This window comes from Macaca nemestrina, chromosome 8, assembly GCF_043159975.1.
Source record: "Macaca nemestrina isolate mMacNem1 chromosome 8, mMacNem.hap1, whole genome shotgun sequence".
Classification (NCBI taxonomy): domain Eukaryota; kingdom Metazoa; phylum Chordata; class Mammalia; order Primates; family Cercopithecidae; genus Macaca; species Macaca nemestrina.
This window is the reverse complement of record NC_092132.1, coordinates 24859331-24871808: the sequence shown is the minus strand read 5'-3', so window position 1 is coordinate 24871808 and position 12478 is coordinate 24859331. Positions and strand designations below refer to the sequence as shown.

Sequence of the window (12478 nt, the reverse complement as noted above, 5' to 3'; positions counted from 1 at the left end):
TCAATGTTTAAAATGCAAAATAATTGAGTATGCTTATTTTCTGCTGCATAATTATTATTATTATTTACTTTGAAATATATAAGATCAAGAGAGGTGAGTGATTGGTTTTTATTTTTTGTTAAATCATTGCTGTAACACATTTCCCAGGAACTGAGTACTAATTGTTGGCAAAGGGCATTGTTAATGTTGACCTTTTTTTTTCTTATTGCTCAGGTTTTCCTTTTGACTTGTTATCACTTCCACATTTTTCTGGGGAGCAGATTGTACAAAGAGAGAAACAGTTAGCTAATGTTCAAGTTTTAGCTTTGAAAGAATGCCTAAGTAAGTAACAATTTGTATATTTCATCCTACTCTAAAAATGTTGACTTGTTCGGACATAAGCTACTTTTATTTGCACACTTCTTCTTATATAGTTTATCTTTTAGTTACGCTACTTATTTATGGAACTATTTTTGACAGCGATGATGTAGAGTAGAAGAGATATTTTCACTAGATTCAGAATGTTTCTGTTTATTTGTACGTCACTGTTAAGTTATAAAAATACTTCATCAGCAAATTTTGTATTTCAAAATTTGTTTTTAATTGGATGCTAGAAAAGGTATGTAAGTTTTATTTTTCTGTTTAGTGTAGAACTCTTGATAAAATATCTTTTTATATATTTTTGGTAGAAGTTGGATGCTACAAATAGGAAAAAATGCAAGTCTTAGGGAAATTAATGTGTTACCTTGAGCATTGATTCTTAGAGTTTAATAATGATCATCAATAATAAGTAAGAACATTTCATGTGCTGAGTGACATTGGCATTATAGATTTATTCAGAAAAGAGTCATAATTTCACATGTTTTCTCTTTTACAGTTAATTTGGCTATCAGTCTTATTTTTTAATACAAATTTTAAGCATTCATTTGTTGCCTAACTGAACTTATTTATTGTTATGTAATTTCTAAGAAATTGATTCAAATTGTGAGTCCTCCTTAGTTGTATGTGGAAAAAAAGATATTCGAATTATATATTACATATATTATAAAATAAGAACGATCATTCTTTTCTTTAAAAACATATTTTAAAAGTGTGAATTCAGTAGCCTACCTATTCAATAGAAGATAATTTTAGAATGCTTGGTCTCAGTTATTCATGTAAAGATTACAAACTTTTTCAATTGTAAAAATCCAGGGTAATTGTGTAGTCTTGAGCTCCTCTAACCATTGGTGTTTTTTTTTTTCTTTTAAACCGAGAAAATGATGTTTGCTCAAGGAAAGTGTAATTAGAAAGGCAAATCATTTTTAATAAAGTGTAGTACATGCTATAACCAACAAATACATAAACACACACACACATATATACTGAAATACCAGTATTGTTATGGATATAAAATGTTTATTTCAGACATCAGTATTATTCATTTTTTAACTTTGCTCTATTCCTGCCAAAAACCCGTCAGGCCCTGATTTCCTTGCCATAAGCCTCCTGCAGCTTTTTATAACTCAGTTCCTTCAACATCTCCACTGTTTCATCTTCACCTCTGTTCCTCACCTTTCCAAAAAGAAAAACTATCAGAGGAGCAGGGACCTCTCTGAAGCTGGTGCATCTCTTCTTTGTGAAAGGAGAAGACTTAACCCCAAGAGGGCCATCCCTCCTGGTTGTGTGGGAAGGGAAATATGACAGCTATAACTAGGTTGCTGCCTAGAGGTGTGAGTGAAAAGTTCAGCAGAGTTGGTGAGAGGGCAGGAGAGGGTACAGAAATGCAAAAAAAAAAAAAAAAAAAAAAAAGACCTTAGAGCTAGTTGCTGCTAGAGACACTTGCTCTGGATATATCCATGAAATGGCCATTTTGCAATCTGAAATGTTAAATCTTGATTCAGATTAATGATCCAGTTAATCTATTTATGATGAAAATACTTCCTGAACAAATCTCTTCTCTACCCAGAGAGTTAATACTGGATTAAAAACTTGGAGACAAAGATGCATCTGTTTAGAATGCCTGTGTCTCAAAAGGCAGAGGCAAATGACAGCAAAAGAAAGTTTCCAATGTAAGCATGTCTTAAGCGTCTACTTCAGTGATTTTCAAATAAGTGAAGTGTGAACAGAAAAGTACTTAAAGCAATGCAGTTAACTTATTTGTACATGATGAAAACTAAAGAATATAATGGGAACAGCTCAGCTCTCTTTGGAAAAAAATTAGTGGTTCAGTATCCATACAGAGATTATAGTGTTTACAGAGAAACAAAACTTGTTCAAAAAGATTTCCTCAAATTATCAGCAAAACACTGAGTAGACCTATTACTCTTTCCAGTATTTTTCTAATACTAAATTAGAAAGAATAGCTAGAAAAATTTGCACAAAAATGTACTCACTAATAACACTATGGAGGCACTTTGTTTTTTAAAATAACACAAAAATGAAATAAAATTTGTTAGGGCTTAATTTTTAAAATTAGTTTATTTTCATTAATTTTATTTTGAAAATTACATGTAATACTATCTAATTAAAATGATGATATTTAAAATTTATAAGCTTGTGATTTATATTTTACCAAATTTGTTGGTAATTTAGAACTTTCTGTATTTGGAAATATTAAAAATCTTGTTTCACTGATTTTTCAAGAAAAGGCTTGAGAATGCTGAACAATTTTTAAATAAAAGACTGTTCAGTATGATACAAGATAAGTATGAAAACAGCAGTATTATCATTTTGCTCCAGTATTGCAGTCTCTACTCTGAGCTCCCTACATCTTTGTTAAATGTATAAAACCCAGTGCAAAGCTTATGCTCGACCTGCTGATCCCTTTGGATGTTCTGCTTCTACATTTTTCTTTAATAAATCCTTAGTTATTACTAGCTTTTTTAGGAAAATAGCGTTCTTATGCTGACTCATTTTTAGACTTTAGTCCAATGTTTTTCTCTCAGATATTTATCTGCCACTTATATGCAAACTAACTTGTGTAGAGATGATGTTTTGCCTAGGTAAATTATCCTACTCATAACTTGTAAACTTTATCTATTTTCTCTGTCCATTTCTTAATCATTAAGGTCAATATGGATTCTTACTCTGTTTTTCAAATTGTGATATAATTGACAGGTTTAATAAATATAGGTCAGGTTCAGGTTCAGATTTGAGTGTGTGTGTGTGTGTGTATATACACATATATATACACATATATACACATATATATACACATATATATACATATATACACATATATATACACACATATATATATACACACACACACACATATATATATATAAAATTTTTTTTTTTTGAGACAGAATTTTGCTCTGTCACCCAGGCTGGAGTGCAGTGGCATGATCTTAGCTCACTGCAACTTCTGCCTCCCGAGTTCAAGTGATTCTTGTGCTTCAGCCTCTCAAGTAGCTAGCATTACAGGCGTGTACCACCATGCCTGGCTAATTTTTTATTTTTAGTAGAGATGAGGTTTCTCCATGTTGGCCAGGCTGATCTCAAACTCTTGACCTCAGGTGATCCATCTGCTTTGGCCTCCCAAAGTGCCAGGATTACAGGAGTGAGCCAACACGCCCAACCAGATTTGAGTATATTTGTAACATTAATAACAACATAGGGGCTAATTTCTGAAGCAGATTACTCTGTACATCTTCCAGATAAAACCAAACCATCGGTAACTTTTTGTTTTGGAATGGCTCCCATCAGATTGTGCAGAAAAAGACAATGAGGTTATGATTTTCTCACTAAGAGGATATAATAGAGACAGAATATATTATAGCTGTCATTTTACTCTTCCTAATGTTCTTGATTGTGGAAGCCATGTTAGTTACCTTGGGTCAGATCTGGAAAGACCCTACCAACGTCCACCTTGCTGATGCAGGATTTTACAGAGGCTTGTATCATGAAGCTGATGTTCTAAAGTAGAACCTTGACACTGGTTGTCTCCTCCTTATTCTACTCCCTTGCGTTATTTATGTGCTGACCTCAGGTAGTGTAATGTAATAATGCTTTAATCCTCTGTGTCTAAGGACACAGTACAGTGGTTTTTAGGCAGTAAGCTCTTAAAATTAATAAATGCGTATTGCGTTGAATTTTCTATGAACTTTTAGGTTACTATTTTATTGTGGAAGAAAATGTTACTAGACTAGAAGTGTTTTAAAATAGACTATTTTTATCAAAGTAATACATGGATATAGTTTGAAAAATCAAATGATACTGAAAAAGCTTCAAGAGGCAAACAGCAATGTGCCACCCATGCCTCCCCATCTTTCAGTCCCTGTGTTTATAGACAGCTATCCTCAGCTCTTCCAGGTGGACCCCTGTACAAATAATGTATGTATGCTGCTATTTCTTAGATTTATCAGTTTCAGGCATTATCTTAACATCTAACTGTGGAAGATAAAAACTTCACTTTCCCACATAATCTTCACATTCTCTTTCTGCTTCTTACAGTGAAGTCATGAATTTTGGTTAAATCAGTGGTTGGCTTTAACATTATTATAATTTTATAAATAAGTTTACTGCAGAGCCATGTAATAAATGATGATCATCAAATCTCTTTTATATAATTCTTTGTTTTTCTTATGGTTGATAATCACCTTATTTTTAATTTGCCTACTCTTCTGTATAGACAAAACATTATTATGTTTTTCCAGAGGCTCCAACATTTCTGCTGCACTCCTATCATGAACATTCATTGTGTGTTCAAATACATCAGTTCCTTTTTATTTCTCTATTGTTTTCTTTCCTAGAGCATTTCGTATTTTGCTTGACTGTGGACTGATTGCTTGTTAGACTTGCTAATATCTTGAAGATTTCCCTTTCCTCTTTTCTTCTTTTGGAATGTTCTTTTTCCTAGACACCTTATTCTCCTTTTTATTGGATTATGCCTTTGTTCGGTTGGTGCACTTCTTCCAGTCATTTTTTGAGCAAAAGTTCATGGAGCATAAATTTTTTGAGTTCTTGCGTGTCTGAAAATTTATTTACTTCACTAATAAAATTATAGGTTAAAAATCATTTTCCCTCAGAATTTCAATGATACTGCTTCATTGTCTTCTGCTTTACTGTGTTTCTGTTGAGAAGTCAAATATAATTCCTATCCTTTGTAGTAATCTAATCTTGGTTTGTTTGGTTTTTACCCACTTTCTGGTAACTTTGTCTCCAGAAGCATTGTCTCTAGAAGGTTTACTTTGAGTCATATTGTGTTTATCTTTCCCCTCTTCCCCACCAGTCCCATTTATTGAGCTTTGTAGTTAATTGGCAATTTAAATGGGAGAGTCATATCTTGAAATCTGAATTTTTTTTTTATCCTTTTAATAATTTTGTTCCTCCCATTCTTTCTCTCTCTCTCTCTCTCTCTCCCTCTCTCTCTCTCTCTGGAGCTCTAGAGCTTTTACTAGATATTGACTTTTCTGGACAGAATGCCTGATTTCCATTCCTAGTTTCATATTACTATGTTTTTGTTCTAGTTTTGGGGGAATATCTTCCATTTTATTTTGCAGCTCTTCTATGGAATTTTTGAAATTTGATCTCTCGTGTGCTTAATTTTAGAGTCATTTCTTGTTCATTGATTTTTTTTTCTTTATCAAAGCATCCTGTACTTATTTCATGGGTGCAGTATCTTCTCATATGTCTATGAGAAAATTATAGCAAACTTTGTTTAGTTTTCTACAATGCTTTTGTTTCTGCTGGACTCCCTTTTTTCTGTTTGTTTGCCTTAGTCTCTCTTTTGGATGTTTTTTAGTTTGGGATTCCAATGAATAATACCCACTTCTCCTCCCAACATTTGAACCAACTGAAAAATAAATGTAAGAAATATACAGATGGAGAGAAATTATAGATGAAAGCTGTATTAAAGGATATGGCTTTTTAAATCTATGGCCAAGTTGGCCTCCTCATACATACACCCAGCATTGAACTTTGCTACTGAATGACTGTCAGAGCTAGGCAACTGCAGACCAACTGTGCAGCAGAAGTCTGCAGAGAAAATAAATCCTGAAGACTTGCTCACTCAGATGAAAGTCAGAAGAATCTATCAGAGCATGCTTTGTTCATGACTAGCTCAGTGAGTGATGGGAAGGAAGAGGGGAGCTGAAAGTGTTAACCGAATCAAATCTTTGCACAGGGAAACAAAGAGCTGCCTCTCCCCATCAACACCTTTCCTTAAATGTCTGGATATTCTTTTCTTTCCATCCTATTTTGAAATGGAAGTTTTGTATGCTTACTTCTAATGTAATATCTGTCAAGCTTCACTATAGTTTGGTGAAGTGACAATTCAACATTTAGTTCATGAGCTTCTACTCCTAACTTCACCCCAGTGTTGCTATCTAGAGTTCTTTTCTCTGACAGCATTCAGTTTAACCAAAGGAGAATCCTCTGATATTTCCAGTGGGGCATTTGTGGATGTTAACTTTCTGGTATCAGGGCTTGGAGTCCAACCTTTCAATGAATAGACTTTTTCTTAATCCCTTAGTTTTAACCCCAGCCTCAATACTAGCTTTTCATATACCTGATGTTCCATACAAAAAAAAAAAAAAAAAAAAAAAATGCAAGCAGTGGTGCCTAACTCTGAGGAATAGGGGGTTGGGTAGGGGAAGGACCTCGAGTTCTAACTTCTTGTGCTACATCCAGTCCTGTTTCAGTCCAGCATCTCACTACCAGCTACTTTGTACTCCTTGGTAGTGCCTCTCTACAGGCATCCAAGGCGGCTCTTCCTCTACTTTGCAGACTCACTTACCACTCGGCTGTCATTTATGTCTTCCAAAATTTGTTGAAAAATGTCATTATTTGTCATTCCTTCTTTTGTTCTCCCTTTTTATTTCTTTGCTGTGATTTTAGGTTTTGAGAAGAAGAAATGGAAGTGGCCAAGCTACCATATTTAACTGAAAGTTTAATGAGTTTATTTCTGCATAAATGTGAACATAAGACCATTTTAATGCTCTGCAATATATTTCTGAAGGCTTTTGTAAACCTGCCTTTATCTGTTATCAACTTATAGTATCAATGAATTACTTCTGTTTATCTCACATAACTGGAAATTCTCCCATTATCTACAAATAGGATTAAAGTGAAAGAAGGCCTACAATCCTGAAAACAGGAATGTTGATTTACTAGAGAAATTCCCTTGTTTTACTTCTGAAAATATTTTCCCCAAAAGAGTAGTAGATGAGCTCCAAAGCAGATAAAAAATAAGTCAATTGTATTTATTTGTCTTATAGAAAGGAGAAAGTTGGCAAAACAGCCTGAAACAGTTTCTGTTGCTGAACTCAAAAGCCTGTTAGTACTCACAAGGAAACACTTTCTAGATTATTTTGATGCTGTGATTCCTAAAATGATTCCAAGAAAGATGGACAAAATTAAAACCTTCAATATATTAAATGGTAAGTTTTTTATTACTTTAAATTTTAGTTCTGTGTGTGTGTGTGTGTGTGTGTGTGTGTGTGTGTGTGTGTGGCAACTATGACATTTATTATTAAAACATAAAATATATTGGTCAAATCCAAATATATTTCACTGATTTAAATAATAATAGATACTTATATAGATGCAAGTATGTATGTATATGTGATGAACTGTATTACTCATTATTTAAACATTATAAATTTTCTAGTAACTTTTTTCATTAACTGTGTTCAGTGTAATTGCTTTTGGGCAAAGGAAGAAGCACTTTAAGATGATGCCTCTCTTTAGTCTTACTAAGCTACTGAAATGTGTGAATTTCTATTAAGCTACTTTTCCATAAAGTATGGAAAGCAAAATCTAGTAAATCATAGTAATCATAGTAAATTTAATAGAGGTAAAAGTCCATATGATATGATGACGCATATTTAACATTCAGTAGGGGAGGAACAGTCAGACTTCACTTAGACGGCTGGAAATCATTTCATTATTTAGTTGTATTTCTTTCTGCTTTCCTGAGTTCCAGTGTTGTGATAAATTTGAATAACCTTGTTTAAGGACACAGGCTGTGGAGCTAAACTGTCAGGGTTCAAATCTCACTTTTGTTACTTGCTAACCAAATGTCTTTAGGCAAGTTATTCATCTCTATGCCTGTTTCGTCATGTTTAAAATGGGAATAATAATATAACCCACTTATTAGGATTATTGTGAGGATTAGTAGGGTTATTGTGAGGATTGAATGAGTTGATACCTGTAAAACACTTAACACAAGCACCAAAAAAGATGTTACTTTTTTTTATCATTATCATCACCATTGCATATCAGTACCCAAGTTAAATAACGTACAGAGTAATCTGAAAGGTGCTGGAGACATTATTAGATTACTTGTAAATGGGGGATGTGTTCAATAAGTGAGAGACCATAGCTCCATGTATAGCATGGACTCTGGAGCAAGACTAGCAGCTTACTTGCTATGTTACCTTGGGCATGTTTTCTGATATTTTTGCCTCCGCTTCTTTATCTTTAAATTAGGGATGACATAGGTTGTTATGAAGATTAATTATTCTTAAATTGCTTAGGCAGTTGCCTAGTATAAAGTAAGTGCTGGTTAAATAAATATGAATTTTGAGGAGAGAACTGCAAGTAGGGTAGAATAGTCATGAAGGCTGGTTAGGAGCCAAAGAACTTGATGTAGGTCTTGAATGATGCATAAGATCTAGATAGAGAGAAGATAAGATGTGCCAGGTAGAAGCACCATATTCAGGGTCATGGAGGTAAGAAAAGGCAAACCGAGATCAAGAGAGAGATTGGCTTACCAGAGGATTTGTATGGGAGATAAGGGTTGAAAGATAGGAAGGGCTCAAATAATTGCTAAGACTTTTATATAAGTTTAAGGATATGTATCTTAAAGTTACCTGTACGAAGGATGCTTGACACTGAGCTGCAGGAGAGCTTATCTTAAAATCAAAAAGGTTTGAGCAAAGAATCAACACAATCTACAGTCAGATTATGTCACTCCTTTGCCCAGACCTTCTTGATTGCTTCTAATTGCACATAGAATGTGTCAACCTTCATATGGTTTTAAAAACTTTAAATGATATCTGGCTTCATACTTATTCTAGTACCAGTACATTTCTGTTTCCTTTTTATCACAGGAAGTCCTTTCTTTCCTTGGACACATTACATTTCTTTCTGCCTCAGGAACTTTATATATGCAGTGTCCTCTGCCTGGAATTCTTTTCTTCCAGCCTTTACCTGATTAACTGATGATCATTCTTCAGATCTTGATTTAAATGTCACTTTCTCAAAGAGACTTTCCCAGACTTTCCCCAGTTTCCGTAGTTTTCTGTTATACTCTCTTCCTGTAATTTTTTTTTTAATTATTGGATCACATTTTAAGATTGTATTTATTGAACAAATGAAAGAAACTTGGAAGATTTTTAGAACCTGAACTGAAATTTGACAGGTTATGCATTTGAACATGACTCCTAAGAATGAATTTGCGATTTTTAACATCTTTTGTCACTTTGATTTGAATAAATACGTCTACCTGTAAATTACATAATGAAAGAAATACTAAGGCCAATTAGATATCATATTCTGACTCATTTGCAAGCATCCATATTAGTTGTTAGTAATTAATAGTTATTTAATCTGCTCATTTTTTGGTAAAAACTCTAGCATGTATAACAAGTGACAAGTCAGTTATGTAGAAAATGCCTAATATAACCATTTATTTACACATTGTCACAAAGTTGCTAAAGACTTTGACAAAGTCAAATGTGATATCTGAACTCATAATACAATAACTACAATAACGATCTCCTTTGCATGGGACCATTGGGCACATCAACACACTGCATAAGTAAGTTTTCCAGGTAATTCTATCCGATCATTATTTTATTACTTCAAACACTTAAAAGGAATCTTCTGGAATTTATTTATAATTCTTGCTTTATTAATTTGTAATATAATATTTTCTTTGTGATTTATTCATATTTAAGTGTGTAAGGTTATAATGGCCTGAATTCATTAATCACATAATGTCCTCTCTTTTTGTTTGCTGTAATTTTTGATTTTATAGGTCAGTTTTCCCTGTTTCCCTATTGTGTTGGTTCTATTGTCTATTTCTGTGTTTCTCCTGTAAAATGATTTTTTTTTAAAGCAGTGTTCTTGGTTTCTCAGAGAGCCTTTGTGTTTTTTGGCTGTCAGCATAGCCCAGTGTCTTGACTGCCACATAAATGAAATATTGTGTTTTATTTTATTGTAAGAATTGTATCAAATGATTCCACAAAAGACATGACACATATGAATGTTTTCCCACCTATTTCTTAATATTTAGCCTATGTAATTTATTTTTTAGGCTGTATATTATATTGAAATATTTAGGAACAATTTAATGTTTACTGTTATTTAAGATTGCTTATATTCTTTTATGAACTCATAGCATGAAGCTGTGTAGAAATGCAAGTGATATTTTTCTTTATACTTTTAGTAGAAAGCCACATTGACATTCAGTAGCATGTTATTTTATTATGAAGTTCATTACTCTTTAAAATAGTATTTCACCACCTTTACTAAAAAATGCGAAGTATTGTATTTGGATGGTGTTTAGATAGGGCAATTCAATACAGGTTTTGAAAATATTTTAAACTATTCAAGGTTAAATAGTTTAATAAGTAAAAGAAAGTAAGATAGCAGTTTGCATTCATTTTCATTTGTGTTTCTTGTTTAAAAATTGCTTTACCAGGCCAGGCATGGTGGCTCACACCTATAATCCCAGCACTTTGGGAGGCCAAGGTGGATGAATCACTTGAAGCCAGATGTTCGAGACCAACCTGGCCAACATGGTGAAACTTTTTCTCTACTGAAAATACAAAACTGAGCTGGGCATAGTGGCATGTACCTGTAATCCCAGCTACTCAGGAGCCTGAGGCAGGAGAATTACTTGAACCCGGGAGGCAGAGGTTGCAGTGAGCTGAGATCATGCCACTGCACTCCAGCCTGGGCGACAGAGTAAGACTCCGTCTCTGGGGGAAAAAAAAAAAATTCGTTTACCAAATCATTATTTTCTCAAATGAGTATTTTTGTTAATGTTGATAGTTAGTCAAATAGCTGATGTTCAGTAATTCTCAGTGAGTTTATTAGAACAGTGTTCAAAACAATTCTAAAACCAAATAGTTTTGCAATCCAAAAAGTAGCACAGTTAGTAATTTTGCCAGTGTTAAAACAGTTTGAATATATTACTACTATTAATAATAATTTCTAATAAGACCGGAAACTGTCCCTTTAGGTTTTCATTGAAAATCCCAATATTATCAGCAATCTCAATAGTAGTTCACTGCAGCATATTATCTAGAAAGATAAGCACACTCTTACATATAATATTTGATTAGTAGAAAATAACATTGAATGTTAGTAATTTGAAGGTGTGAATGTTTAAGCATCTTGGTTTCTCAGAGAGAACATCAGAACATCATAACTTATCTATTATTATTGTAGTTTTGAGAATAAGGTAATCTCTTTTTAAACAATGAATGTTTTGGTCTACTTGTGCTAATTCCTATTTCTAGTATGAAAATCACACAGAATATCCAATATATTCTCTATAGAGTTACCTTCTTTCCATTTAGAACTATTTTCACCCAAAATAACAAAGTTATGCTTTTATTCCATAGGAATCCTAAATAGTGCTAAGAAAATTTTGTGAATTTTAGCTTATAACTTTTATTATGAGGTGATATTTTATTTTTATTTGCAACAAACATTTCTATGGCCTTTTGCACAGTTTAGGCCATCAGAGAGGTCTTTAATAAATGCCTAAGATAAGTATACCTTTTTAGATACACTTACACAAACGTATGTATGTGTCTATAAATACACATTTTTATTAGCAAAATTCAGTATGTTAATACTTTTCAGACTTATGCGTATTTCTTTCACTTTAGATTTTAGTCCAGTGGAACCTAATTCCTCAAGTCTAATGGAAACCAATCCTCTGGAATGGCCAGAAAGGCATGTTCTTCAAAATTTGGAAACTTTTGAAAAAACAAAACAAAAAATGAGGTAATATTTGAATCTGTAGTAAAGCACATGATAGCTCAGTAATTTGAATGAACTCTTTTTTAAAATAGTTAAATTATGTTTATGAGATATGAGCAGTTTATAGTTTTATTATAAAAGAAATACATACTGTGAATAGATAATCACTAGAGTAGTATATCAATTAAAAAGGAAGTACTCATCTTGCTCTGCCCTGCACTTGTACTTTCTAGGTCTGTGTCATCACAGTGAACATTTTGGTGTATAGCCTTTCAGACTGTCTCCAATAAACATACACAGTGTATGAAGATATAAAAAAATCTTACTACAAGAACATGTAAAACGAAGTAGAAGTACTCGCCTCATTTGAACCCCTTTGTTCCTATTTTACGTTCATATATGTTTATACGGTGCCTATTAATGAACTATGGGAGGCAAGATTTTTTGTTTTGTTTTGTTTTGTTTTTGTTATTTTGGTTCAGTACATAGTAGGCCCTTAGTACATAATTGTTAAATGATGGAATAAAAGAGGAGACGCTAAGCTCTCTTACATGACTTTTCTCCCAAATATTAC

General features: G+C 33.1%; 1 protein-coding gene across 1 annotated transcript in view; it reads left to right on the top strand.

Annotated features, from left to right (window-relative positions):
- The window catches only part of MTB (MDM2 binding protein), a 79778-nt gene that overhangs the window by 46300 nt on the left and 21000 nt on the right, over positions 1-12478 (top strand). Inside the window, exons 13-15 of the mRNA XM_011718737.3 lie at positions 214-321; positions 7182-7343; positions 11811-11928. Of these exons, the coding sequence (XP_011717039.1) occupies positions 214-321; positions 7182-7343; positions 11811-11928 (388 nt within the window). The remainder of the gene's footprint in view (positions 1-213; positions 322-7181; positions 7344-11810; positions 11929-12478) is intronic.